The 23,912-nt window shown below is 37.4% G+C and overlaps 2 protein-coding genes across 7 annotated transcripts in view; one reads left to right on the top strand and one right to left on the bottom strand.

Moving 5' to 3' along the window:
- The first annotated feature begins 60 nt into the window (after positions 1 to 60).
- On the top strand, positions 61 to 9,446 carry LOC134745913 (RB-associated KRAB zinc finger protein-like). Of its 3 annotated transcripts, XM_063680023.1 has the most exons (11): positions 61 to 167; positions 396 to 820; positions 1,131 to 1,264; positions 1,953 to 2,066; positions 2,377 to 2,520; positions 3,803 to 3,838; positions 4,783 to 4,918; positions 5,576 to 5,678; positions 6,103 to 6,229; positions 7,834 to 7,903; positions 9,231 to 9,446. In XM_063680023.1, the coding sequence occupies exons 2-11, from the start codon at positions 422 to 424 to the stop codon at positions 9,429 to 9,431; spliced, it is 1,464 nt and encodes a 487-aa protein (XP_063536093.1). In that variant the 5' UTR covers positions 61 to 167; positions 396 to 421; the 3' UTR covers positions 9,432 to 9,446. The 3 variants fall into 3 exon arrangements, with proteins under 3 accessions (XP_063536093.1, XP_063536092.1, XP_063536094.1); XM_063680022.1 differs by lacking the exon at positions 61 to 167 and having other exon boundaries at positions 267 to 820; XM_063680024.1 differs by lacking the exons at positions 61 to 167; positions 3,803 to 3,838 and having other exon boundaries at positions 267 to 820.
- A 730-nt stretch (positions 9,447 to 10,176) lies between these two features.
- Positions 10,177 to 23,912, bottom strand: part of LOC134745955 (protein yippee-like) — a 152,354-nt gene continuing 138,618 nt past the window's right edge. For 2 of the 4 annotated variants that reach the window (XM_063680101.1, XM_063680100.1), the window contains exons 3-7: positions 20,161 to 20,282; positions 18,270 to 18,313; positions 17,998 to 18,106; positions 13,098 to 16,664; positions 10,177 to 12,783 (exon numbers count right to left, since the gene is read on the bottom strand). In XM_063680101.1, coding sequence (XP_063536171.1) covers positions 16,575 to 16,664; positions 17,998 to 18,106; positions 18,270 to 18,313; positions 20,161 to 20,282 — 365 coding nt within the window. In that variant the 3' untranslated portion in view covers positions 10,177 to 12,783; positions 13,098 to 16,574. Of the gene's footprint in view, positions 12,784 to 13,097; positions 16,665 to 17,997; positions 18,107 to 18,269; positions 18,314 to 20,160; positions 20,330 to 23,912 lie in introns of all 4 variants that reach the window. The other 2 variants (XM_063680102.1, XM_063680103.1) reach the window with 2 other exon arrangements.

The following is a 23,912-nucleotide window of genomic DNA, read 5'->3' as shown; positions in this document are numbered from 1 at the left end:
CTCTTTCTTAAACGCCCGAAACAAACTTGTTCGAAGGAAAAAAAAAACAACGTGGCCATTTTGTGGCAAAGGCTGTAATTCATTCTGTCAAATTATTAAAGAAAACGCATTAACGCAATATTTTACTGAATATTACGCAAGTAAAAACATCAATTTACTGTTTAAAGGTAAAACAATTTCATTTTCTATATATATTCGTAAAAAAATTGCGATTGTAGTTTCCTAATAATAATTCTCTACTCCTTCGATCGACGCAATGGCTCCATAGAACTATCCTTTGCGTTGTTTTGATAAAAATAATTACGGTGTTATGTTTGTCAAAAGAAATTCAAAAACTCCGCAAGCAATCACTGAGTTCTTTGATTCTTTATATTTATTATGTCGTATTCTTTTAGCCAGTGATAAGCAGCAGTATTAAAAGATGGAGTTAGACGTCTTAGATGACGAGATAATGGTAGTTGTAATAGGAGACGAGTCTGATAACGAAGAATCCTTGAGAAACTTTCCAAAAACAAAAATTAAAGAGGAACTTTTGAATGAGACGGACGGTACATTCTCTAGTCAAGAATCTATAAAGCCCCTCATCATAAAGGAAGAGGTATTAGATGAGGATATGGACGAGTCGGTGGAGTATTTGTACGAAGACCAGGAAGTCTATGGTGATTTTGTTCCTGACGACTCCGATTTGTATAAAGTTGGTGAGGATGACGATTATGTGCCCGAGGAAGAACCCCCTGATGAAGACTTTTCTGAAGAAAATATTGAGAGTAGTAAGAGGCGCAGGCAATTAAAGCCATGGCAGTGGAAGTCATTTGTAAAGGTATTCATTTTTTTAAATCTATTTTTATACACGTCACACTGTCGTAAGTTACAGACATGGGCTCCGAAAAAAAGAGATCTTGGTAATAAAAAAAAGTAATTATTTATTTGTTATTATTATTATTCAGTAAGCAGGCAGGCAGTTGTGATATAGCCTGTATCCAGTTATCATTGACAAGTAGATGTAGAGGTATGCTTGTCTAATTTATTTTTAAATTCGGAGAGCTTGTTCCAAGCCCTCACTACTCAGTAATTTAAACAAATAGAATAGGTAGGTAATTTTATAAAAAAGGAAAATAACTTCTGTTTAGGAGCTGCGAGAACAGTATGAAGAGCTGCAAGATGATGAAGAGCTTCTGGTGAACTCCCTGGCCGAAATCATGAAGAGTGTGAAACCTCCTCCGCCACCTTTAGACCACTACATGATGAATGACATCTTGTTTGAGTAAGTATCTTTTTCAGGTGTCAAACTTTTTAAGAATATGAGCGTGCTACAGCAAAATCCATTACAAATCACCAGTTCAGGAGCCTCCAAAAACCACAAATATTGATTTGATCTGTCTAAAATTGTAAATGCTTTTAACGAGTTTTTGTTGATTTTAAAATAATTGTAAAAGCAATAACATATTTGACATTATTTTTATTTAATTACTTTTAAACACTTGAATGTATCTGTAGGAATTACCCCTATACTATTCTCGTAAGTCTCAAAAATATGTTTTTATGTTATTGTAGTTTCGGTTGATTTTTATCTTGTCTGTGTTTGGCATTGTACATCCACATCCAGTGTGCAACCTCTACCTCTACCTCATTGGTCTACCGTTTGACAGGTTTACCAGCTTTCCTCTTGGCTAGTAAATAGTCCTTTCCATCTTGTTGTTAGTGTTGTCCATCTCTTATTTGTATACCTTGATATGTGTCCTGCCCATTGCCATTTGAGCTTTAGGGCTTCTGTGAGCGCATCTTTTACGTTCATGGTGAGCCCTATGAGGCTATTAATATTTTTGTCACTAGTTATCATGATGATGTCTCCTGGATCACTTTTGTTTGGTAAAGTGATAATTTTTTTTATAATCTATGATGAAGGCTATTTTTATATATTTATATGTAAACATGCATTATTTACTTTTCAGGTGTGGTGAGTGTCATGCCATATTAGAAACCATTCCCGCAGCTGGTCGGCACTATCAAGAGAAGCATGGACCTAGATACCTAATCTGCTTTGCCTGCGGAGTCGATTTCAGAAGGTATGTAGATAAACTTAATATTTATTTACCTGGTCATAGAAAGAAAATGTTATCTTTTATGTTGTGTTATCTTTCCTTTGATTTTAAGTAAAACTATTTTCGCCATATTCGTTGTTAGTTCTTTTAGGGAGAGGCTGATTTTGAGGATGGGAAATTGCTGCATCTTATACTTGAACTTTAATAAAAAATTCAACATTTATTTATGCCAATGTTGTAAATGTTACATCATCTTATTTTGGATAGCACCTTAGTCCATTGATGGTTAAAAATAGCTTATGTACTAAATAAATAAAAGAATACTCTTTCACAGCACAACAAATTTATACAAGCACGAGAAGCGCTGCGTGGCGCCCGACGCGGAGGTGGTGCTGAAGGCGCGCGCGCTCTCCGTCGGCAACAAGGGCCGCTCGCGCCCCTTCCTGCAGCCCAAGAGTCTGCGGCCGCAGGGCTACAGGTACCGATGGATACCCCATCTTTACAACTTTATAGCAGACATGGGGCCCGTTTATCAAAAGCTTGTAGCACAAAAGTAAGACAAGTGGAAGTCCCTTTCTAACAAAAGCTGTCAAAAAGGGACTTCAACTTGTATTACAAGCTACAAGCTTTTGATAAACGGGCCCATGGTCTGCTTTTCAAGAGTGACCCCTGGATCACGACAGCACCAACTTTTTAGTGGCAGGAGACATTTAAGTCACGCTACAAAAGCGACAAAATTCAGTGACAATTCATGAAATGAACGATTCAGCACAGCAAACCTGCAGCTGAAGGCCTTGCAGCCATAGGGTTACAGGTACAGTCAATGTATAAATATCGACACGGAGTAACGGACAAAGTGTCAAAAATATGTATACGCAACCTTATTGCCCATATAAGTAGTGTGTACATATTTTTGGCAGTTTGTCCGTGTCGATATTTAATATTCTGTACAGGAACTTTGAGCTGAGCACTTTTTGCGCTCAGTGCACGGCGTACCTACAGCAGAGCCTCGTGTTAGAACGAGTTTATACAACAGCCTTCTTGTACTAAAAGTCGATACATTTGTCTAATCTAAAGAATATTCTTAGAATCATAACTTTTAAGAGCCTTTGTCAATGCTATTAAAACTGTAAAGGGTTACATGGTGATTGGTGACACTAGACCAATGTAATGGTGATTTTTGTGAATCACTCTTCAAATGTGTGACTAAATTGTCTCTTTCACTGATGAATTAGCTCCATGCATGAATTTATTTTTATTTTTGGATTCATAATTTATATCGTTGGAACACCGGAAATGATAAAAATACTTTTGTACACCTTAACATTATTTTATTAAAAAATATTTAAAATGTTGAAAATTTTTGAGCGGTTGAAACGCTCATAATTTTTGGCGCGAATTCGACAGAGCGTGATGACGTCACACGTTGGGCTGCCCAACTGACGTTTGCTACTAATGACACTAATTTAAATGTGTGATAATTATGTCCTGGGTCACTCAGTTCAGTTCAGTTCTTGGTTCTTATGGCATCTGTCCATTGGGACAATTTAGCCAGATGACATGAGAAAAGCTCTTGACAAGCAAAAGTATCAAATAATAAAATAAATATACAGTAGTTTATTATATATATATATAATAAATAAATAAATATAGGTATATAAGTTATAAATATACCTGACATAAGATGTCATAAAATACAATATTTTAGCATAACCATTCAATTGCATCACAAAATTGACATTTGACAAATTGTTTTACAGGACAACTGAAGGTGGTCAAGTAAAGATGAGAATAAGGTTAGTTGAGTGAAAATAGTCATATATTAGATATCTAAATAACACAAAATGAAAAATGGAAACAACTTACAAAACAAAAATTATAAAAGCCTGTAAATATTTGTGCCATTTTCAACCAAAATGGTACTTATTGTCGCTTGTCAGTAAGGCGCTATTTCTATATAGCTTCAATTAGAAATCAACCTTATCGACAAGCGACAATGTGGTACCTCTTGATTGAAAACGTCACATTTTCTATTCTATACTATGGGTAGTATCAACGGGAAAGTATGGGTAGTATCAGTAGTTAGTGACGATAATCATACTTTAAAAATAAATAATTACTTAGTGTACATAGGAAACTTCTCCAATTCAGGACCAAATTTTCTTTTTTGACACGCAAAATGCCGTTACTAAACTAGCAACTAGAGCTCTTAACCATAGTTATGTCTCCTGGGTCACCATTTAAAACTGTTTTCATAAGATTTAAGATCACAAAATATGCATTTTTGTGGCCGTGATAAGGCCAGGGGATAATATTAACAAAATTTGATAGAAGAAAAATTGTACGCCGTTGAACTAATATGCTTAGATGGCTCACTATGAAAAGGGCTTATTACTACCTAAATTTGCCTGACACCAGGCATTAACCTGAAACCAGGGTTTAAAGAGTGACCCGGGAGAACGTAATCTTTGCAATGAGTGACAAGAAAAAAATCATTCACTCATGAAGCCCATTCCTTTATAGCATGCATTCTCCGGGACAATACTTACTTTACCCTCTTACCAATAAGCTGCAAAATTCAGTGTTACAGGTTCGGGTGTGACCTGTGCCCCACGTTTTTTTTGATAAACATCTCTATCATACAAATTACAAATACATTGTTATGGATTCGGATTATCCCTAACATAAGAATAGTGAAGTTTACCCTCTAACCAATAAGATTAAAAATGGATTGTTACAGGTTCGGGTGCGAGCAGTGCCCGTCGTCATTCAACAACAAGCAGGCGCTGGAGTCGCACGTCCACCTACATAACGGCGAGCGGCCATTTAAATGTTCGGCGTGCCCGTTTGCTTACACCTCACATTCTGCGCTCTCGGTATTTTTCTTTTTCTTAGTATGGTTAAGATTTATTTAATTGTATATTATGCGGGTAAGCCATAGAGTAACTTATACTAGAGCGGTACTGTCATAGTAAATTTTGTAATCCCAGTAAATTCACTGCCATCTGTCTACACAATTTAAAACTAAAAATGAAGATTTATAAAAATACGATAAAATGTATTTAAATATGGATAAATGATTTTTTTTATTTGCATTAATTATTTTTATGATTTTGACCCATGTTCTTTCACTGATATGCGTTAAAATTGTTAAATAACAAACGAAACCGTCGACGCCATCTATACGACAGTAGGCCAAAGCTAGTAGCGCCCTCTGAACGAGAATCAAATTTTCTTGATTTTCGAGGCACGTTTTTTCCTTAGACTGTATCCATCTATTACGGAGTTATATCTATCTTTGGTAAAGCTGAGCCGTACAACGCCATCTATCAGAATTTGTCTTAAAATTTATACATCCGATACAATGACTGAATAGTTGTTATAGTATAAAACAAACGCGAGTACTATTTGCGCAAATAAAGTAATTGTATGTTATGTGGTTATTCGGAGAACAACCACACATTTGTTTAAAATATGTTTCATGTAAATTAATGTAAACTATAACATATTTAAACCGTGTTTGTCTGTTGCAGCGACATATGAAGAAACACAGTGACATCAGATACGTGTGCGAACACTGCAATCGCCCTTTCCAAGTGAAGGCTGCTCTCGTCTCACATTTAGACACACATCTGCGTAAGTAGCCAATGTCAACTTTATTGCAACGGAATAAGGTCCACTAAAGGGTCACAGTAACTGCTATATAAGCCCAGCTTTACAAGAAAAAAAATCAAAATTATCTCGTGAAATATTCTATGGTGTAGGAAATAGGGTTGATTTTGGATTGTTTGAAAATTTAACGAGAAAAATTTGCCACAGAGCAACATAGACCTACGTTCATGTGCATAAAGTTCAATTTCAGTTTTGACACTTCGGTGACGTGGCGTCCGAGCTTTTGTGTTTGACACGGCGTCGAAAGTTTCTGTCACCGAAATCTCGCCTTTATATGATAATTATACAAAGGCGAGATTTCGGTGACAGAAACTTTTAATGATACTGGCTAAAAATCATATTATCATTTTTAGCCAATATCATTAAAATTTTCGTCTCTGTCTCGCAGCGTACAGAAAGCACGGGTGTGAAGAGTGCGGCAAGCGGTTTGCTCAGAAAAGTGCCCTGTTGCTGCATATTAATGGAACACATCGGAAGTTACCACCGCCCTGCGCTTGCCAGATATGTCCGAAACGGTAGGATATCATGTTTTTTTTTATTCTTGCTTCTTGCCTACACACACACACACTACACTATGGATGGTATAGAAAGGATCGCAATCTCTTATGGCAGAATTGTTGTAAAAGTGACCGCGTTAAGCTTTAAATAATATTTCGTAATCTCTCCGGTGGCGCTAGTTAGGCTCTGGGACATGAGTATAACATGAACCACATAAGGCAACAAATAACCCGACCAAATTACGTAGGTTGTTTTTGGTAGTATCTCGGTGTATGGTGGCGCCGCCTAATTACTGTTTTTTGATGGACACTTTTCATACATAGAGATTTGGCTCCTTTATACAGTCTCCATGCTGTACACCATTACTGACAGTAATTGGTTGTCAAAAGTTGACGTTAGACAATAGGGAATATTACGCGATACTCTGCGTAAGGGGCGCCACTGAGCAATCTGAGGGTCTATCGCGAAACAAGAAAATCGAAATTTCCTTATCTAACATCTCTGTCACTCTTGCATATTCGAGCGATAAGGAGGCAGATAGTGAAATATCTGATTCGCGTTTCCCGGTAGGTCGTCTGTAAACAAACCGCCTTGATGCATCAATGTCATATTTTATTATCTCTGAAAACTTGTCAAAAACCTGTTAAAGGCACAGCATGTATAAGTTTCTCTATGGTTTACTAAAAAGGCTAGTCCTGCACTCTGGTGGCAGAACATTGCAGTAATATCCCCTATTCAGTGACCGCAAAACATATGGCGCAGTACAGCGCCATCTGTTTTAGATGTCAAACTAAGGGGCACATATTTTTCTTAGACTTTACCTCTCTCTTACAATCTATTCTCTTTGCTAGTAGTAGTAGTAATCGAGATGTCATTTTAGTATTCAGGACTTGTTGGCCAGGCTTACTGTCTATGGCAATACTACTGTTACGATTACTATGTGTGTCTTCATTTAAAACTCACGGGTCTTCAGTGCCCGGTTATTTCTAAGGTATGTGTGTGTGTGTGGGGATACAGATACAACACAGTTTGGAGCTTTAATGTCATGCAGAACGCCTCCTGGACACTGTTCAGCGTCACAACAATAGGAATGTGAACCGGTCACAGCAGGCATTGGGGCTATTGCAGATAAAATGGAGAGTAATTTTTTTAAAAGGCCCAACCTTTGTTTCAAAACAGCAGAAATAAGGAATATTACGCAAAACTCTGCGTAGAGAGCGCCACAAGCACATGCTGAGGGCCTACCGCGAAATAGAAAAATCGAAATTTCGTTATCTGCCTCTATCACTCTTGCATATTCGAGCGATAGAGAAGAAATAATAAAATTTCGCATTTCGCGATAGGCCGCCGCGATGCATCAATGTCATAGTAAAAATTTCTCAAAAAAATGATTAGTATTTAATTTAGTGGAATTTAATAATGTGTTTAATTGAATAATTTAATCCTTATTGTTTAATTAAATTTTATTGTTATATACGAACTGAATAATACTGGACATTTATTATTTAAAAATATTATGAATAAATGTCTATGTCATTATAAGTCACTCCATGGTTTACAATATGAGCTAGTGCTGCACTCTGGCGGCAGAACATTGCAAAATAAAATGTTCCTTTTCCAGGTATCGAAGAATGACACTTCTAAAGACTCATATGAAGAAACAACATGGCCTGCTCTTGATGACGAGAAAGGTAACCTAAATCTAAAATGCTTACAGGGCCTAGCCATGATGCCAATCGTTTCCGCCGTAGCGAACGAAACGGTAATCCTAATCTCTCTCAATCACTCTTCTATATTAGTGCGACAGAGACATTAGCGTTTCGTTCGCTACACCGCAAACGATTGGCATTTTGGCTAGACACCTAGTAGTTAACACTTCTATCTTATCGAGAGTGACTTGTTTTCACAAAAGCTTTATTAGATAGGGTTTATTGAGTGATGCATGCATAGGTCGTGTTCGTGTTAATACAGAAAAACATTTAGACTATCAGTAACTTTTGCATTTAAGAGCCCGGTAACGATTTTGGAGCAAAAATGTAAAATTGATAGATTTAGTCGTTAAAATTATACACGTTTTGTTACGTAATATCTAAATAACAAGTATTGGTTTCTATTAGCACGTTTTCTCATCTTGCCTTTTAATAATGACGTCGCGAGCGTGCGTCGCCGGTAATATATGAAGAGAAGGGGCAGTTTTTAAAAATTCATCAAAAAAATATGGTGGTAAATTATACAAATTGATGTATAAGAGCAGTTTCAGCAAATGTTGTAGATTGTTTAAGTATTAAAATTACGTTGAAATAAAATCGATTTTCAGAGAAATTGTCACTTGTTTTTAAATAATTTCTGGAGAAAAATTGATTTCGTCTAACTTTCATTTACACTACTTCAAAGTCATACCTAATAATAAAAATGGAGTCTGTAAAAGGTGGAGTCCAGGATGTGTAATACAAAATTACCATTTTTTGCAGTCCAAACTCCAAACTTTACGAAATTTACAAATAAACTGAAATACAAATATTTAAGAGCGACAAAATCAGTGATTTACGCGCGTTTACCTCAACGTCCATCAGAAAAATAATCATTACTTACTACTGTCCGCGCGCCAATTCCGTGCATTCGGAGGTCAAGGAAGTGGGGGGTGGGGGGGGGGGGGGGTGGGGTGGGGGGGGGGTGCACCGCGCCCGTACGTACAGAATGACACTACTCTGTCGTGACGACCAACATTCCTAACATTTCTCATATTTGGAATTCGCGCGCGGACAGTAATTTAGTGAGTCTGTTTTCAGAAAATTTCTTTAGAAATCTGTAAAACGGCAAGATGAGAAGACGTGCTAATAGAAAACAGTACTTGTTATTTCTATTACGTATCAAAAGGTGTACAATTTCAGCGACTAAATCTATCAATTTAACATTTTTGTGACTAAATTCGATAACGGGCTCTTAAAGTTCATCAGTTCACCAGATAAATCTGTCATTTAAATTTCTACTACAGCTCATCAATCTACTTGTTTCCAGATGTTCTTCAAAAAGCTGCCAATGATGACGGACACGCAGATCCAGCAAGCCAAAGTGGTCCTCAAATCCGATGAGCCAGTGTGCACCGTCGAGAAGGAGGAGATCCCAGACCCGAACGACGAATTCCTTTCTTATATAGAACAGCATTGTGCACCTGGTGTTGAAGACATTACGAAAGTTACGGTGAAAGTGGAAAGTTAACAATGAGCTTTTGAAGTTAGATGAAAATTATTTATTATTATTTTTATGATTTATTTTTATTAAATTGATTGAAATAAAATAAAATTTGTACTTTGGCATTTGACCTACTTGACAATTGATACTAACAATTCCTGGACGCCTATTGATAGTTAACGTCAATCGAACTTAAGGCCGTTCCCTGAGCCAGAAGGCGAAAAACCTCCTTATATGATCATATTTTTCTAAGAGACGTTGATATTCGTAAACGTGGAAAAAATATAGGTATGTAGTTCCTGATTATATTATCTTTAATAACACAGCTTTAAATACACGAATTATGACACTGCTCGATACCTACAATTAATTCCCAAAGTAACCTCTAACTCGGACTTTAATCAAACTTTACTCGGTTATTTGTTGTGACACTAAACAAACAAAAAAAAAGAAAAAACAATCTCAACTTAAATCATAGACATAGTATAGTAAAAAGACATGAAGGGTGTTCACAATATCTGAAGACGTGCGTGTTCAGATATTGTGAACACCCTGGCCGCTCCGATATATCTGACGGCGACTGTACATATCTGGGTCGGCGTGTTCAGACATTTGTGAGCACCTTGGCCGCACAGATAAATCTGATGGCGACTGTACATGAGGCATAGAAATCCTCACAAAAATTTAAAATCTACTGTTTACATAAAAATTTGTAATATTGTTTATTATTTATTATTTAATAGGTAGAAGAACAAAAAAAAATAAAACAACATTTTGATACGAAAAAGTGTTTTATTACGCACTTATTATTTCAACCAAATATTTATAAAATATTCATCTATAGCATGTTGCGTACATCTTTAGAAGACACCAAACTCCTTTACACTAAGGGAATACAAAAATATGAAGCGGTTCTGTACCTAACGGATTACTTGTGTGGCTAACTGTACTCCCATACAAATGTACACGCAAAAATCTACCTAAAGATCTTAGGTATAAGGTAGAAAATAAATTAATATCTGTCATATAGACATAATATGCGTCCATTCATTGCTAATTTTAACAATTAATAATTTTATTTCCTCTGGTAATCTATTCAAGTATTCAATGATTGCGGCATGAGTGTGGACGGTCCTTCACAGTCACAGACCCACTATAATATATATTAAAGGGGCCCATTACCAGTCCGCCGGACGATATCGGCCTGTCAGTTGTTCGGAACTTTCAAATTTTTGTTCTAACTTAAGATTTAACCTTGTATGGAAGTACAGCTAAGGACGTTATGCGTTACACATAATGAAATGCACCATTAATAAATACTTTGCCCATACAATGGTCACAAGTTAACACTAAGACCGTGCCTGTCTATTCCTAGAATAATTTAACACACTTTTGCTGACAGAAAAATATTCGTCCCTTTCACTCTTACGAGCTAGAACGAGAAGGGACGAATGTTTTCATGCAGAAAAGGTAAACCCTCTAACCTTGATGATAGAAATAGTATGTGCATGACAGAGGCGCTTCCCAGCGCCTTTCAAAACATATGATGGCAAGCTGTTATTAACATTCAGATTAAAAAAAAGGTATTTGTGCAACAAGAAATCAAAGTTACTTTTTGCTGCGAGTGCTGATTTCGAATCCCGACTCCCGAGCAAGTGAAAAATTCTATAATAAAATCACAAGCGTGGCGAGTGACTGATTTAGATCTAGAGCGTAGCAAGGGACTCTAAGGCATGAGTTGCAAAAAAAACTGATCTTACATTTTTGCTGTTTATTGCCACAGCGTACGCTATGTTCTATTAGCCATTAGAGAATCAATGCTTCAAATTTTTTTATTTTTTTATTCGAGGAATAGACAGATGTTTAAATGTTTATAGGGTGCATTATCTCTCTATACAAAGCGTTTACTAATCTCGACAAATCACGTCCAACCATCTAACACTATCCAATACTGATCATATCGCAACAATGGTCCAAAAATATCTACACAGCGTCCCTAAACGATCAAGTAGAAAAATACTTTTAAATATGCCTCCTAGCCGGGCGTATTCCGAACGCTTACCGGGATAACCAATGTAAGTGACCCTACACACGAGCGCTTTTTCAACGCGCGTTAAAAAAGCGCTTGAATCTGCTCGCACACTAAATTCGATTACAATTAAGACCAAGGCTTAAAGTTAAAAGTCCAACAACGCTTGATAAAAAGCACTACCGCCATCATTTGTCATTCAAACGCTTTTTTAACGCGCGTTGAAAAAGCGCTCGTGAGATGAGGCCTAAGCGTGACTCTAAAACTGTTACAGACGGGTAAAAATATCTCTTTTTCGCTCTCACTTACCATGGCCGCAGACGTTTAGAATTTTCATTCGGTTTCCGTTCGGAATGACAGGAGGGAACGGGACGTCGCTCTACAAATGCATAGCGCTGTCTCGCTTGCACATGTCATTCCGCACGCAAAAATTCCGAACGTCTGCGGCCAGGGGACCACCTTACACAAGGTCGCGGTCCGGTGCGGCCGTCTGTAGAAACTATAAGACATGTAAGAACTATACTGGTCATAGATGAACGCTCGGGAAGCGGTGGAAATAGTTGCCCTGATTTTCTCGTACTTTTTCAAATTTCTGTTACGCGATTTGTTAAAAAAATTACAGTGACGGAGTGAAATAAATTGCCATTTTGTTGCATAATGTTCAAAATGAAAATGGATTTTTGTACAGTGATTTCATACTACAGTTTTGCAAGCTTGAGTTTGAAACTAGTGAACTACCTAGACCTAGGGCATAACTTATTTGACAGATGTCACGTTTTAAAATGAAGCTAAAAGGCCAGAGCACAACTGGCTGCGTGTGCGTAGATATGGGACGTGCGCGTGCAATAAAATACGCACACGTCACGCAGGCACTGTGCCATCTCTCAAATGGATCTGTATAGTGTATATTAAAACGCGCATTTGCACGTCTGGGCACACGTATTCGGTGTGCCTTTAAAAAAATTAAAATTTATGCAACAGTATGAGCTGTGATGTGATCGATTGTTCTTTCACCTCAGGCACTTCGCACGTAGTTATGCTTCAACGTATTTGACTTCTTAGTCTATGGTAAGAGGTAAGATGATGGAAAAACTAAGCTTGAAAATCGCTAGTATGATGTAGATAAAAAATAAAAATATTGTCGCTTAAGATGAAAATTTGATTTTATAGAAGGCAATCAATTAAATCTATTGCTATCACCGGACTAGCCGGGTCAGTGTAAGCCTTTGTCTATCCCATTCACTCTAACGGCACGAGAAAAGATGAAACATTTATAAAACTTCGAAGTCCGGCTTAGCTTATTACAAACAGTCATTAATTAATTTTAAATCTTATCCAAATACAACAAGACTTAAGTGGAGTCCAGACGGGATGATCAAATCGACCGATTTGATCAGAAAAGAAATTGGCGTCAATCTCCAAATAAATCACCAATTTTAGTTTTATGGTGATATCTGAGCGCTCTAAATTTAAAAAAACGTCCCCAAACGCGAATACTAGATTCACAAATTGGTATTCTTGCGTCCGCACCACCATTGTATCGGTAATATTGGTCATAATCGGCGATCGAAATCAGCCAGCCAAATTGGCGTTTGAGTCCGCACGGCCTGATTTGATCGGACAATTTAATCAGATTGGCGAAAATTGTCCCGTCTGGACTCCACTTTATAATCGCTTAACTGATTTCGTTGACCGAAAGCACGAGTCTACAAAGCGTGTCTTCTGCGAACCACAAACAATGTACAGTTTTTTAATGGGGTTTTGAGACTACAATATTTCTATTCAGCCACTTATTTTCATTGAACACTGTGCAGCAATACACTTAATTTTATCCTATGATAAAAGTTAATACGATTATTATATAGACAAGTGAACTTGCAACGTATTTTCGTTTACAATATTATCGAAACAAATTATTTGACAGTAGTGGTAACGCTGGTTGAACAGACATTCTGATTGGCTCGCCAAATCTGTTACTTCTTTGAAATCTGATACCGTCATCAGAACTAAACATTTCATTTCGCAGCGTCTGCGGTGGGCTTTACATGTTTGCCAAAATGTATATTCAAAATTACTCTCCTACATAGAAATATTGTTTGTTTGGATAACATTTTATCCTTATCACTTACACTGAACATTAAGACGCATCTGTTATTTTATCTGTGGTGTGTAAATAGCTATATAGATAGATAAATATGTATTTAGGAAAAGTTTAAGAAAATAATTTCAAAAGTTTAAATAATTTGGAAATTTGTTAGATAAGTTATTACACATTGATAGCACAATCTTACAGCAATTTGCATTGAAAATGTTCATTTTATTGATTAAATACTACCAACATGTACCTGTATAGACAAATCGAAACACTACATCGCATAACCTTCCAGATCAAGGAGATAGTATTCATATCTGTCTATATACAATCTCTGAAAATCTAATGTTTTTTTCTTACATTTCTTGTTGGTGTTGTCAGAATAAAAAATAAACTATCTAAAATGCGCAACTAGACTAGGCCACCCTATCCAACTGTCAAAACTATAGTGAGATATCGCTGACTTGCAAGCATGACCACATCAATGTTAACATAGAGCGTTCATCCCTTTCGCACTTACATATTTGTCAGAAGGGGACGAAAGCTTTAATATCAGACATAATTCCGATCATGCTAAAGTTTCTGGTCTTCTTGGAAATTAAAAATATAAGGCACCTTTTACTTTATTATGCCTATTATTTGTACTGCGTGTTGAACGAACTGTTTGAATATCACTTTTGATTTGACCGTCCGGTTATGGGCTTGAAAACATTTGCCTGTTTCATTCTAGCAGTACGGTTGGGTAGAGTGGCTTCACAAACCAGAAACGTCTTATTGTACAAAAAAATCCAACTTGAATACACCGAGCGTCACTTTATACCATGACAATATATCTTTATAAATATTACAGATGTATTTATACGCTAGTGGCAGTTATGACTCTGGTTTAACGGTTTGCGACGGCTGAACATTGCGTTTAGATAATAAGGGATACAGAAAAACATGGCCAATGTAGCGGGGAAATTTTGAAGTTTTATTAAAATAGATTTTTACTTAATATTTTCATTCATTCTTCGAAATATATTTTCTGTATCCCAAATTATCTTTACAATACTAAAACTCCATAGATATATATCCTTTAGCTCTACAGAAATCGGACGTCAATTCTTAGAAAAATCATTCATTGAAGCGACAAACTTACCTTATGTACCTAATCCAAACACCAGTTCTTTGTGAATATCGAATAGGTTTTGAAATGAAATGTTTAGGGGATGTTTTTTTTGTAAGTGTCCGCTATACTATGTGTCGTTAAGGTACTTTTATATTACCTAATAGTTCATTAGCATAGGGCACCCGCATCACTAAAAACGGGTCCTGAATTCCGCAAAGTATAAAAGGATACTTTAGATAAGTGACTTTGAAATTTGTTTAAGGGGATCCCATGATTCCCATGCCCCAATGACCTTCGATTTGAATCCCTTTAACGCAACGGCTTTAAGCAATAAGTATAGATAGTATCCCATATTTACTTCAAAGTTCTTTGTTAAATTTCAGGCCAAAAAACTGGTTTTCTGGCCATAGCTTTTGTGTTAATTAGTTTAAAATTACAACCTCTGACCAGTTTTAGAGACGTGAAAGACGAACCCAAATATGTAGATTTCGTACATGTAAGATCTTTCACAGCAATCGAGAAAGGAAAAAAGTGTATTTTTGGACAATGTTTAAGAAAATCATTTAAAAAAGTATTAATTTCTTTCAAAATCCAGTAAACAAAAATAGAGCTGTAAGATTGAAGAACCGATAGCCGTTTGTCTTATAATTCTGTCTACACATAAGTAGGAGATACAATTCAAAACTTGTCAAAAATCGATGAAAACCTCGGGTAGCCCCTAATGTTTTCGTGTGTATTAAAGGAATTAAACATTATTCCACTACAAGATAAGTCTCTCACGTCGTTTCGCGCGCTCTGATTACAAAACCCATTTGAAGCTCATGCAAGTTCTTAGAAAGTAAGTTTACAATTACGTAAATGAAGTACCATGCAGTTAAAGATAAAATATTGGATAAACGTACTACTAATTATTAAAACCCCATAGAAACAATAAATGAATAATAAAACCTTCTAATCGCCTCTCCTTATTCAGCTCTCTGTCAACTAAAATTAATCATAAATCGACGAGACAAATATTTAAAGTTCAGAAGCGACTTACACAAAGTGTAAAGTGTCTCTTCTATGCTATATTATTATTATTCTCTGTAGAAAGATTACCTCTCTCCATGTCAAAATAAAATAGCTATTAATTAAGCTAATGAAGATGTTCCAATAACAATAAAAAAACTAAGCGGAGCAATCTAGCTCCATATTGATTAAAACTAAAAAATAAATCACTTCATCAAGCGAAAAAAACTTAAAGGAATCTTCCACGTTTCGACTAGTTACCTTGTGAATATAAAGCAAATTGTACAGCTGAAATTAGGAACATACAACTGACATCTGAGCATCTCGAAATCCTTCCAAGTAATCCAAAAATTCTATACTAACATACTTATCACAGGTTAAGGGGACAAGAGAAAGAATAAGTGTTCTCTTAATACGGTACGATATAAAAACTAAGACAACTTACGATGTACGAAAGCCGTTCGGCCGAAATCGTTTCAAATTATAGTTAATCCTAAGCCCATGCGGAGCCTTGAGAGGCTGAGATCGATAACTTATGTATTACGTTGACTGGCGGGTAAGCGTGAAGCCGACTAAAGTACGAAAGGAGCACATAAGGCGATATCCCCACACGTAGCGCGATCAGCCGCCGTCGCTCAATAATAATTAATGTGTCAAAAATACTTCGGTTTGCTGCGGCGTCTGATCGTGCTGCGTCGGAAGCGGGGCCGGATTAAACCAAGCAACTATAGGTCGGGAGCGACCGGGTTGCCTATGTTGGAGCCGGCCCCTATGGTTCGGCGCTCGGCCTCGCCCGGCGCTGCATCAGGAACTGCTGCAGGCCGCTGCGGCATGGAACTCACTGTCTCACTGTCTCATCACAAGAGTCCTTCGCACAGTCTCCGATATGACACGTCGGCGCGCGGCCCAAGGGGTGTGAGGACCGCGCGCCTAATCCCACCCGTTCTCTTTCACCATGTGAGCCAGTTCTATTATGAACTTGCCCTCTTTATACTTTTGGCTGGATTCGAAGGCGTGCTCCTGAAATAGAAAGACGGAATTTACAATAAACGCCAACAAGTCTTTGTCAACGTCAACAGGATCCTATGGAAGCACTTCCACCTTATTAAATTTTTAGTGCAATGCAATTTTTAGTAAAAAGGGCGTGGGTCTGTGGATGGAGCTCGATGACACTGGAATAACTGATTGTGGTTTCGACTAGCTATGACCAAAATTCTTCTTCTCTAGTTGGCAACATAGGTTGATGCTACTGGTAGTACTAGTATGCAAATAAATACCGTGTCTTGGAGGCCAATGAGATAACAGGATAGGCTTAACACTATAGACTTCTTTTCGTCTTGACGATAAAATAGAATGGGGGAGAATGAGAAATATCTACTGTTAAGAGAGCTGACACTTAAAGACACCTACTGATATTGGGAAACGGCTATGCAATTGGTGACGATGCTATATTTTAAAGGCATTCAGAAATAACTGATGACATTTCCGAAATTTATGAAACATCTATTTGCGCGGTAGTGATTATTGTACGAGATGATAAAACATGAAACGACCAATTTAACGTTCCATTTAAACCATTCCATTCGAACTATCGTAACCTCTGATAACCCTGCCTCCCTGACCGCATTACCTTATGTTATGACCGAATCAAACATTTCGCAAATCGTCTGTCTATTCTGATGTCAAAATTACGATAACTGTCTACATGCCAGTCGATAGATTGTGCAAGGGCATATGTATTAAAATAATAGCTATTGCAGTATAACGATCGATAAAGACTGCCACAGTGGGTGGTCTGTACCTACAGAATGGAAGGAGTAAGTAAGAAATTGGGAATGAAAAACCTCGTTCCATCCAGAAGAGAACATACTGAGCACTTTTATACGTGTAGGAAGATAAGAGTATTTAAAGATAATATATACATTGGTAAGGACGTACTAGTACATTACTCGTCGTAATCTACACCTCTAATTCCAGGGAACTGATCAAAACCAGCGGTCCTCAAACATCGGTCCACGGGTCCGGCCCTAGGGTGCTTACTTTTGGTTTGCGGAAAGGAAACGGGACACCGGAAAGTCATACAGTAATAAGCATAAAAGAAAGTGGGAGAGCCGAAGGCCTGGCAGTGATCAAGTTTGGAGACCGATGAGCTAAACGAACGTGACAAGCGATCGACTGCCACCGGGCGTTCAGTGCCGGTTTAGAGTTGTAAAAGGTAATAACACCACTCTAAGCATTTCCAGTGAGGCGAAGATGAGAGGAGGCGTGCGGGTATTAACCAATAGCCATAGGTGGAATTTATGTCTTAGCAATAAACCGTTCGTTAACAGTGTGGATGATTGAATACACTCACGTATTTCCAGCCGAGCATGGTCTTGCAGCACTCGCAGTAGATGTCGGCGACGGCGTGTAGGCCCGTGAGCAGGACGCGCTCCTCCGCCGGCCCGCAGCCCACGTTCACACTGTAACCAATCATTATCAACATAAACTCGTTGCCCGTATTCCCATCATTGCGATATCGCGTCGACTGAAAGTTACCTCTGCCTCTACGCGTAGTAAAATATGTAAAAAATCTAATCTGAGATTTTTGAGATTTTGACTTGCTATTAGGATATTCATACTCACACTGAATTAAACAGGTACGCGCGCCCCTGGCTGCCTTGAAACGACTGGAAAAGATAATAGTACAGATTATTTAAAAAAATACATAATTCTTCAAATTCTTCCTTAATAATTCTTCTTAAAACAACTTACTAAACCTAATAGTAGGGACACAAACTAACTTCTAATTACCAAGATTCGCATAGACAAGCACGATACAGTAACCTCTAGAAAAATACTTGATATCTAGGACATTACTCATGTTTTTACCATGTTTTTATGTAAGGTACCTAATCTAGCCAAGGCAGAAGTTTCTACAAAAGGACATAAATTATACTGAGTAATTTAGCCATTTTTAGCCACCATTAAAGAGAACAGCAATTTGAAGTAGGTAATAACGTAATAACAATCAAGTTAAGGAGACTTCGCTAACCTAAAAGGAACAATATCACAATCCGTCATACAAATGCGGACGATAAAATTAAAGTTTCACAAAGTTAAATAAAAGCTAAAGTGTCCAAACATTTTTGTGAGCATTGAAACACATAAGTTTTCCGTTAAGAAGTTGTCTGTTGGTCGGGACTTTTGAATTGAATTACAATTGCACGAAACAAAGGTTTGCTTCGCGGTTTTATTTGTGAAGGGCTGGAGAGTTTTCAAAAGGACAACAACCAGACCTTAAACAGATTTGTAGAAGACGATTTTTGTGTGTGTTAAAAAGAATTGAATGCTGACATCCCCTAAATATACATCCTCTCATTAGAGGTTCGACGTCGTTAAACGAAGTTAGTTTAATACTGAAATAACAGCGTCCTCTGCTAACCGCGGCAGGTGCCTGTGCCTTCGGCGAAGTTAGTTTATTCAGAAATGTATTTACCGTCGACAATGAGAGAATTTATTTAGAATACTGAACATTACAAACAACACCGCCAACTAATGGCGGTTAAGTTAAATAAAAACGTAAATGTATTATACCGTAGTGATTTTATCCTTAAACATGTGTGTTTAAAATTAAAAATGATGTACTATTACTCGTAATAATGTACTTAGTGCTTGAAATTAATGTGACGAATGTGAACGTAAACGACCGTATGTCAGCGATCATATTAAATTCTGAAGATAGCTAAAGAAGAGCTAAAGATCATTGTTATTGATTTCTCTATGGCCATAGAATAGAATAAAATCATTTATTGCATGTCACAGACCCTGGGACATGCACTAAATGATTCTATTCTATTCTAAACTCATTGGATGGGCGGACTGTTTTAGATTTGAGTATTTTTTCTCCCTCCACAATCCTGTTCAGTTCTGGTTATTATAAGCCTATCTATATCTACGGCTGACGTGGAGCACAGCGCAAGCCGTCACGTTCAACAGAAAGTAGCTGTTTTCCAATGTAATGTTACACAGCGTATGGCGCCAACCGGAAACCTAGGCTTAAAGGCTTAAAGGCCTAGGTTTAGCGGAGGGTCTCCAAACTATACTGACCCGACTAAGCCTTAAAATCCGGCCAGCAAAAAAAATCACATTATATAATATAATCCGCCGCGTAAAGGAAGCGACGGATTGACTGTGCCTATTAGGTCAAAAAGGAGGTCTTTACATTGAATGCGAATCTGCATCCGGTCATAGGAAAAGAGAAAATCGCTATACAGATAGTTATGCACAAATGGATAGAGCTGCTTCATTTAGGCTGCTTCTCCATTGAGGCGGAGGTGAGCGGAGATGAGAGGAATCAACCAATAGCAATGGTTGTAATCCCGCGGAGTGGAAAAGAGATGTGGATAACAACCAATTTCATTCCTCTCTATTGGGATATTCCTCTCATCTCTGCCTTTGTGGCAGCCATAGGTTGGAGCGGCGTGCGTATTTGCATCAGTGTGATTAAGCCATTGGAGATTGTTGGTTAGCTCACCTTAGATATAAGCTCGTCATGGCTCGCCAGGTGCGCGCGACAGTGTATGCAGCTGTAGGTCCGGTGCGCCGGCGGGAGGTACGCCTGGAACGTCTTGACCGGCGTCCGGGCCGCGCCCTCGCCTGCCACGCCACGGTTAGTCAGCCCCTCACGCATGAGTGCCTGCTAGCTACCAATAAAAACGCCGTTAGGCGTATCTACACTACCGTGGAGAACCCAAGGACAGGAAAAGGTCTAGGATAGAAAACGTAGATATATACGGCCTGAATTTACAGGTGGTATTAAGATTGTTGATGCCAACTAATGGGCAGTGTCGAGCACTGGGACATTTTGAGTAAAAACTTGGCTAAATATTTAAAGAGCTGCGCTTTTATAAATAAAAACGCATTTAGAGATCGTGATGATATGATAGATATTTGAATAAGCCTTCTCAAATGCGTGTGCATCTGGCATTCCATACACGTCAATATAAGGAGTAGAGAGATCAATGTAGGTATAATTTTAACATGCGAAATTGAGTGTCAGGAACTAGTCTACACAATTATGAACAGTTATGGATAGTTTTAAATATTTTTTTGTTCATTAGATCATAGATGTTGTTTACCGATGAATTAGGAGTAACAATTACATAATTTATCATAGATTTTTTTCTTGAAGGGAATATGGCGGGTATAGGATCTCCACAGAAGTGTACAATTTTAATTCGCACATGGGCGACAGTTTAACAGCACTCATGCGAAATTACAGATCAATACATTAAAAAAAATATTACAGAAAATTCTACACACCCCTCTTACAATAAACAAAACATAGTAAATAGGTATAAAAAAAGTTATACATGTTCCAATGACGACAGTGTTTTTATTAAAACAAAATTAACGTAAATTTTGTCGATGTATTTATTTGGCATTGGGACTCAGTGGCAAGATTATTTTAAGACAAGGTGTATATTAAGTATACTGTATAATCAGCTCGATTCATCGGATACTGAATGAAAAAAATCACACTCAACTTTTTTTTTCCTAATTGATAACTCAATGACTCAGAAAATTTTGTGTAAAAGATACATGCTTTCGAATTGTGAATTTTAGGACTTAATATTACCTACTTCTTAAGCCTTAGTATAACTGATAAAACTAAACGGTTAACAGGTTGATTGTGTTTACGTACCAAGTACCTACCTACCGTATAAGCATGCTAGTAATTTGCGATAAATAAGAAATACATTCATTACATTACGTTAAAACATTTTGTAATTGATCCGTAAGTTATCAAATGGTTATGGTATCATACTGACATATTTTCGATAGCAAATTACTAGCATTATAATGAAAAAATATTTTGATTTTAAATACCTACCTTAGGTGTAATAAAGTATTGTTAATTTTTTTATGTGCAGTGGACTGGGGCTGAAGACATCCGCGAATGGGTTCCAGCCTCCTTTGCTACTGCAAATTTTAATACGCAAGTAATCTCTTCCGAACTTCCGTGCGGCAAAATTCATCGAGTCCTCCAAAGTAATCAATGCATTCTCATCTATGTTCGCTTGGATAAACAAACTATAAAGGTTGCAGCACTTCTCTATGAGAGATGATACACATTGTTTGTCTGCACGCTTAAGCACATTATATCGATCACTATCATATTCAAAATCAGAGCTAGTTTCGCTGATGTGAACGTTTTCCAATGTTGGACACGTGGATAGCTCATCAAAAACTCTATGGAAATATTTTACGCTTTCTGCCAATATCCTTAAATTTCGTAGACTCTTTGTCAGACGTAAAGACTCAAGCAAATACAATGCACTACAGTTGTAGTCGTTCATATTGGAATTGCATTTAATAGTTACATCTAGAGTGCGCAGTCTCTTACATGCCTCGAAAACGACACCGTAGAAGTCATCAAACCAGCAAATGTTTGGAAAACATAAATATGTCACATTGTTGTTCGCTTCTATTGCTAGAGGTGTCAGTGACCATTTATGATTGAAGTAAGCGTCCCATTTTGGTTCATCATCATCGAGACTTCTACAGCAATTTGAGAAAGATATATTTTCTGGCAAATTATAAACAGTTTCTTCAAAGTTGCAACTGTCCAGGCAATACCAACGGCTAGGTGTTTTTGCAATATTTATAGTTTCTTTACTCTTCGTACAGATGTAATTAGGAAAATAATCCGTCAGTTCGGCAAGCAAGTTTTTGGAAAAATAGTCATCAGAAACTGTTGTGGCCTCCAGGCTTTGAAGAAAATGTTTCCATCTAGAGTGAAGTTTAAATCTAAGTGTGGACTCACATCGATAGACAGGTCATTGCAATAATTCTGTGGATCTTTGAATATTCCGTGGATCATTGGTAATACAGAAATGAATATTCTTTTTGTTTTTGAATACATTAAAAAGATATATTCTATTTTTGTGTAGTCTAAATTGAACAGCTTTCTCAACAACACATAGGGTAATATTTCAACTAGTCGACAATCGCGAATATTATAAGTGAGTTTTTCGAAATGTATATTTGTCATCTCTCCAAAATTGTCCGTTAAAACGCACCACATCGGTATTCCATTTTCCGCCCAGAGCTGTTTTCTATAATAATGAGCAAGAGTGATGCTCAAATCCTTAGCCACGGGAACGTCTTCCATTAACTTGTATGGTGAGTCTGAGTAATAGAAATCCAACACAACAAAATGGACACTCTCAAACTTTTGTTTCTTAAAAATTTCGGTGGTTTTCGTCCAAATTTCATCTTTAGCATATTTCCAAGGAGGTTGGAAGTAATTAATGTTAATGTTCTTTAAACTTTCACAGCAAATGTCTTGCAAATCTGATAAAGATATTTCAGTAAAGGTAACATCCAATGTCTTCAGATTCGTAAATCTGTGTATGTGTTTACTAAGAACTGATGAGGTCAAGTCTTTGATACCGCTCAGATTTAACTCTCGAATGTTCACGGCAAGGGTTTTGAATACGTCCAGATCTAAGATCTTCGGTGAGGCCAGGGTACTCCGGAATATATCCATCTTTTTCAAAACCCATGGTGCGAAAAAGTGTCTCAATTGTGCTATGTTGTACACGTTAACCTTTGACTTCGTATCCAGAAAAGTTAAAATTAAAGCCCCGATTTCAACGGGAAATTCTGTTAGAATCATCTTATCCGATGATACTTTGTGAAAAAGCAGACCTGTGATAATACTTTGTGTTTGGCGAGTACGATATGAACCAACCTGCTAAACGTTAAGTCTCCATAACATAATAAACTAAAGCATCAACCGGAGACTAAGATCTATTTGTGTATATATTAATGGCTACCACCAGTTTGGCACTGACATAAACGCTATCGAGAACGTAGGTAGCTTTCTATGCATCTCGCTCGTACTCGCATATTAGTGCGAGCGAGATGTATAGAAAGTAAATTACGTAGACGTTATCGTATATGTCAGTTTTGACACTGTGTGTGATTCATGGTACTTGGACCTGCTTAGACTTGTTAGGCTGCCTTTCCACTGACGCGGAGTTGAGGAATAAGAGACGAAATTACATTTCTTATCTGCTCCGCTGGATTGTAATCTAAGAAATGGATTGTAATTGGTTGTAACCAAAGCTATTGGTTGATTCCCGCACATCTCTCATCTCCGCCTCAGAGAGTCCTTATACTGGGGTCTTTTGAGCATCAGCGTCTAGACAGCGCTATGGAATATAGTATGGCTGCGCAGTTGCGCCAACGATGCGTCGAGCAGCAGCCATAGAGACGACT

This window comes from Cydia strobilella, chromosome 12 (assembly GCF_947568885.1).
Source record: "Cydia strobilella chromosome 12, ilCydStro3.1, whole genome shotgun sequence".
In the NCBI taxonomy this organism is placed as follows: domain Eukaryota; kingdom Metazoa; phylum Arthropoda; class Insecta; order Lepidoptera; family Tortricidae; genus Cydia; species Cydia strobilella.
This window is presented reverse-complemented; position numbering and strand designations above follow the sequence as displayed.

Excerpts from the sequence above, each read along its gene's own strand:
- LOC134745913 (XM_063680023.1), top strand. The coding sequence starts at position 422 with ATGGAGTTAGACGTCTTAGATGACGAGATAATGGTAGTTGTAATAGGA. Across the intron at positions 821-1,130 it reads AGTGGAAGTCATTTGTAAAG|GAGCTGCGAGAACAGTATGA; the intron begins GTATTCATTTTT and ends ACTTCTGTTTAG. Across the intron at positions 6,230-7,833 it reads TGCCAGATATGTCCGAAACG|GTATCGAAGAATGACACTTC; the intron begins GTAGGATATCAT and ends TTCCTTTTCCAG.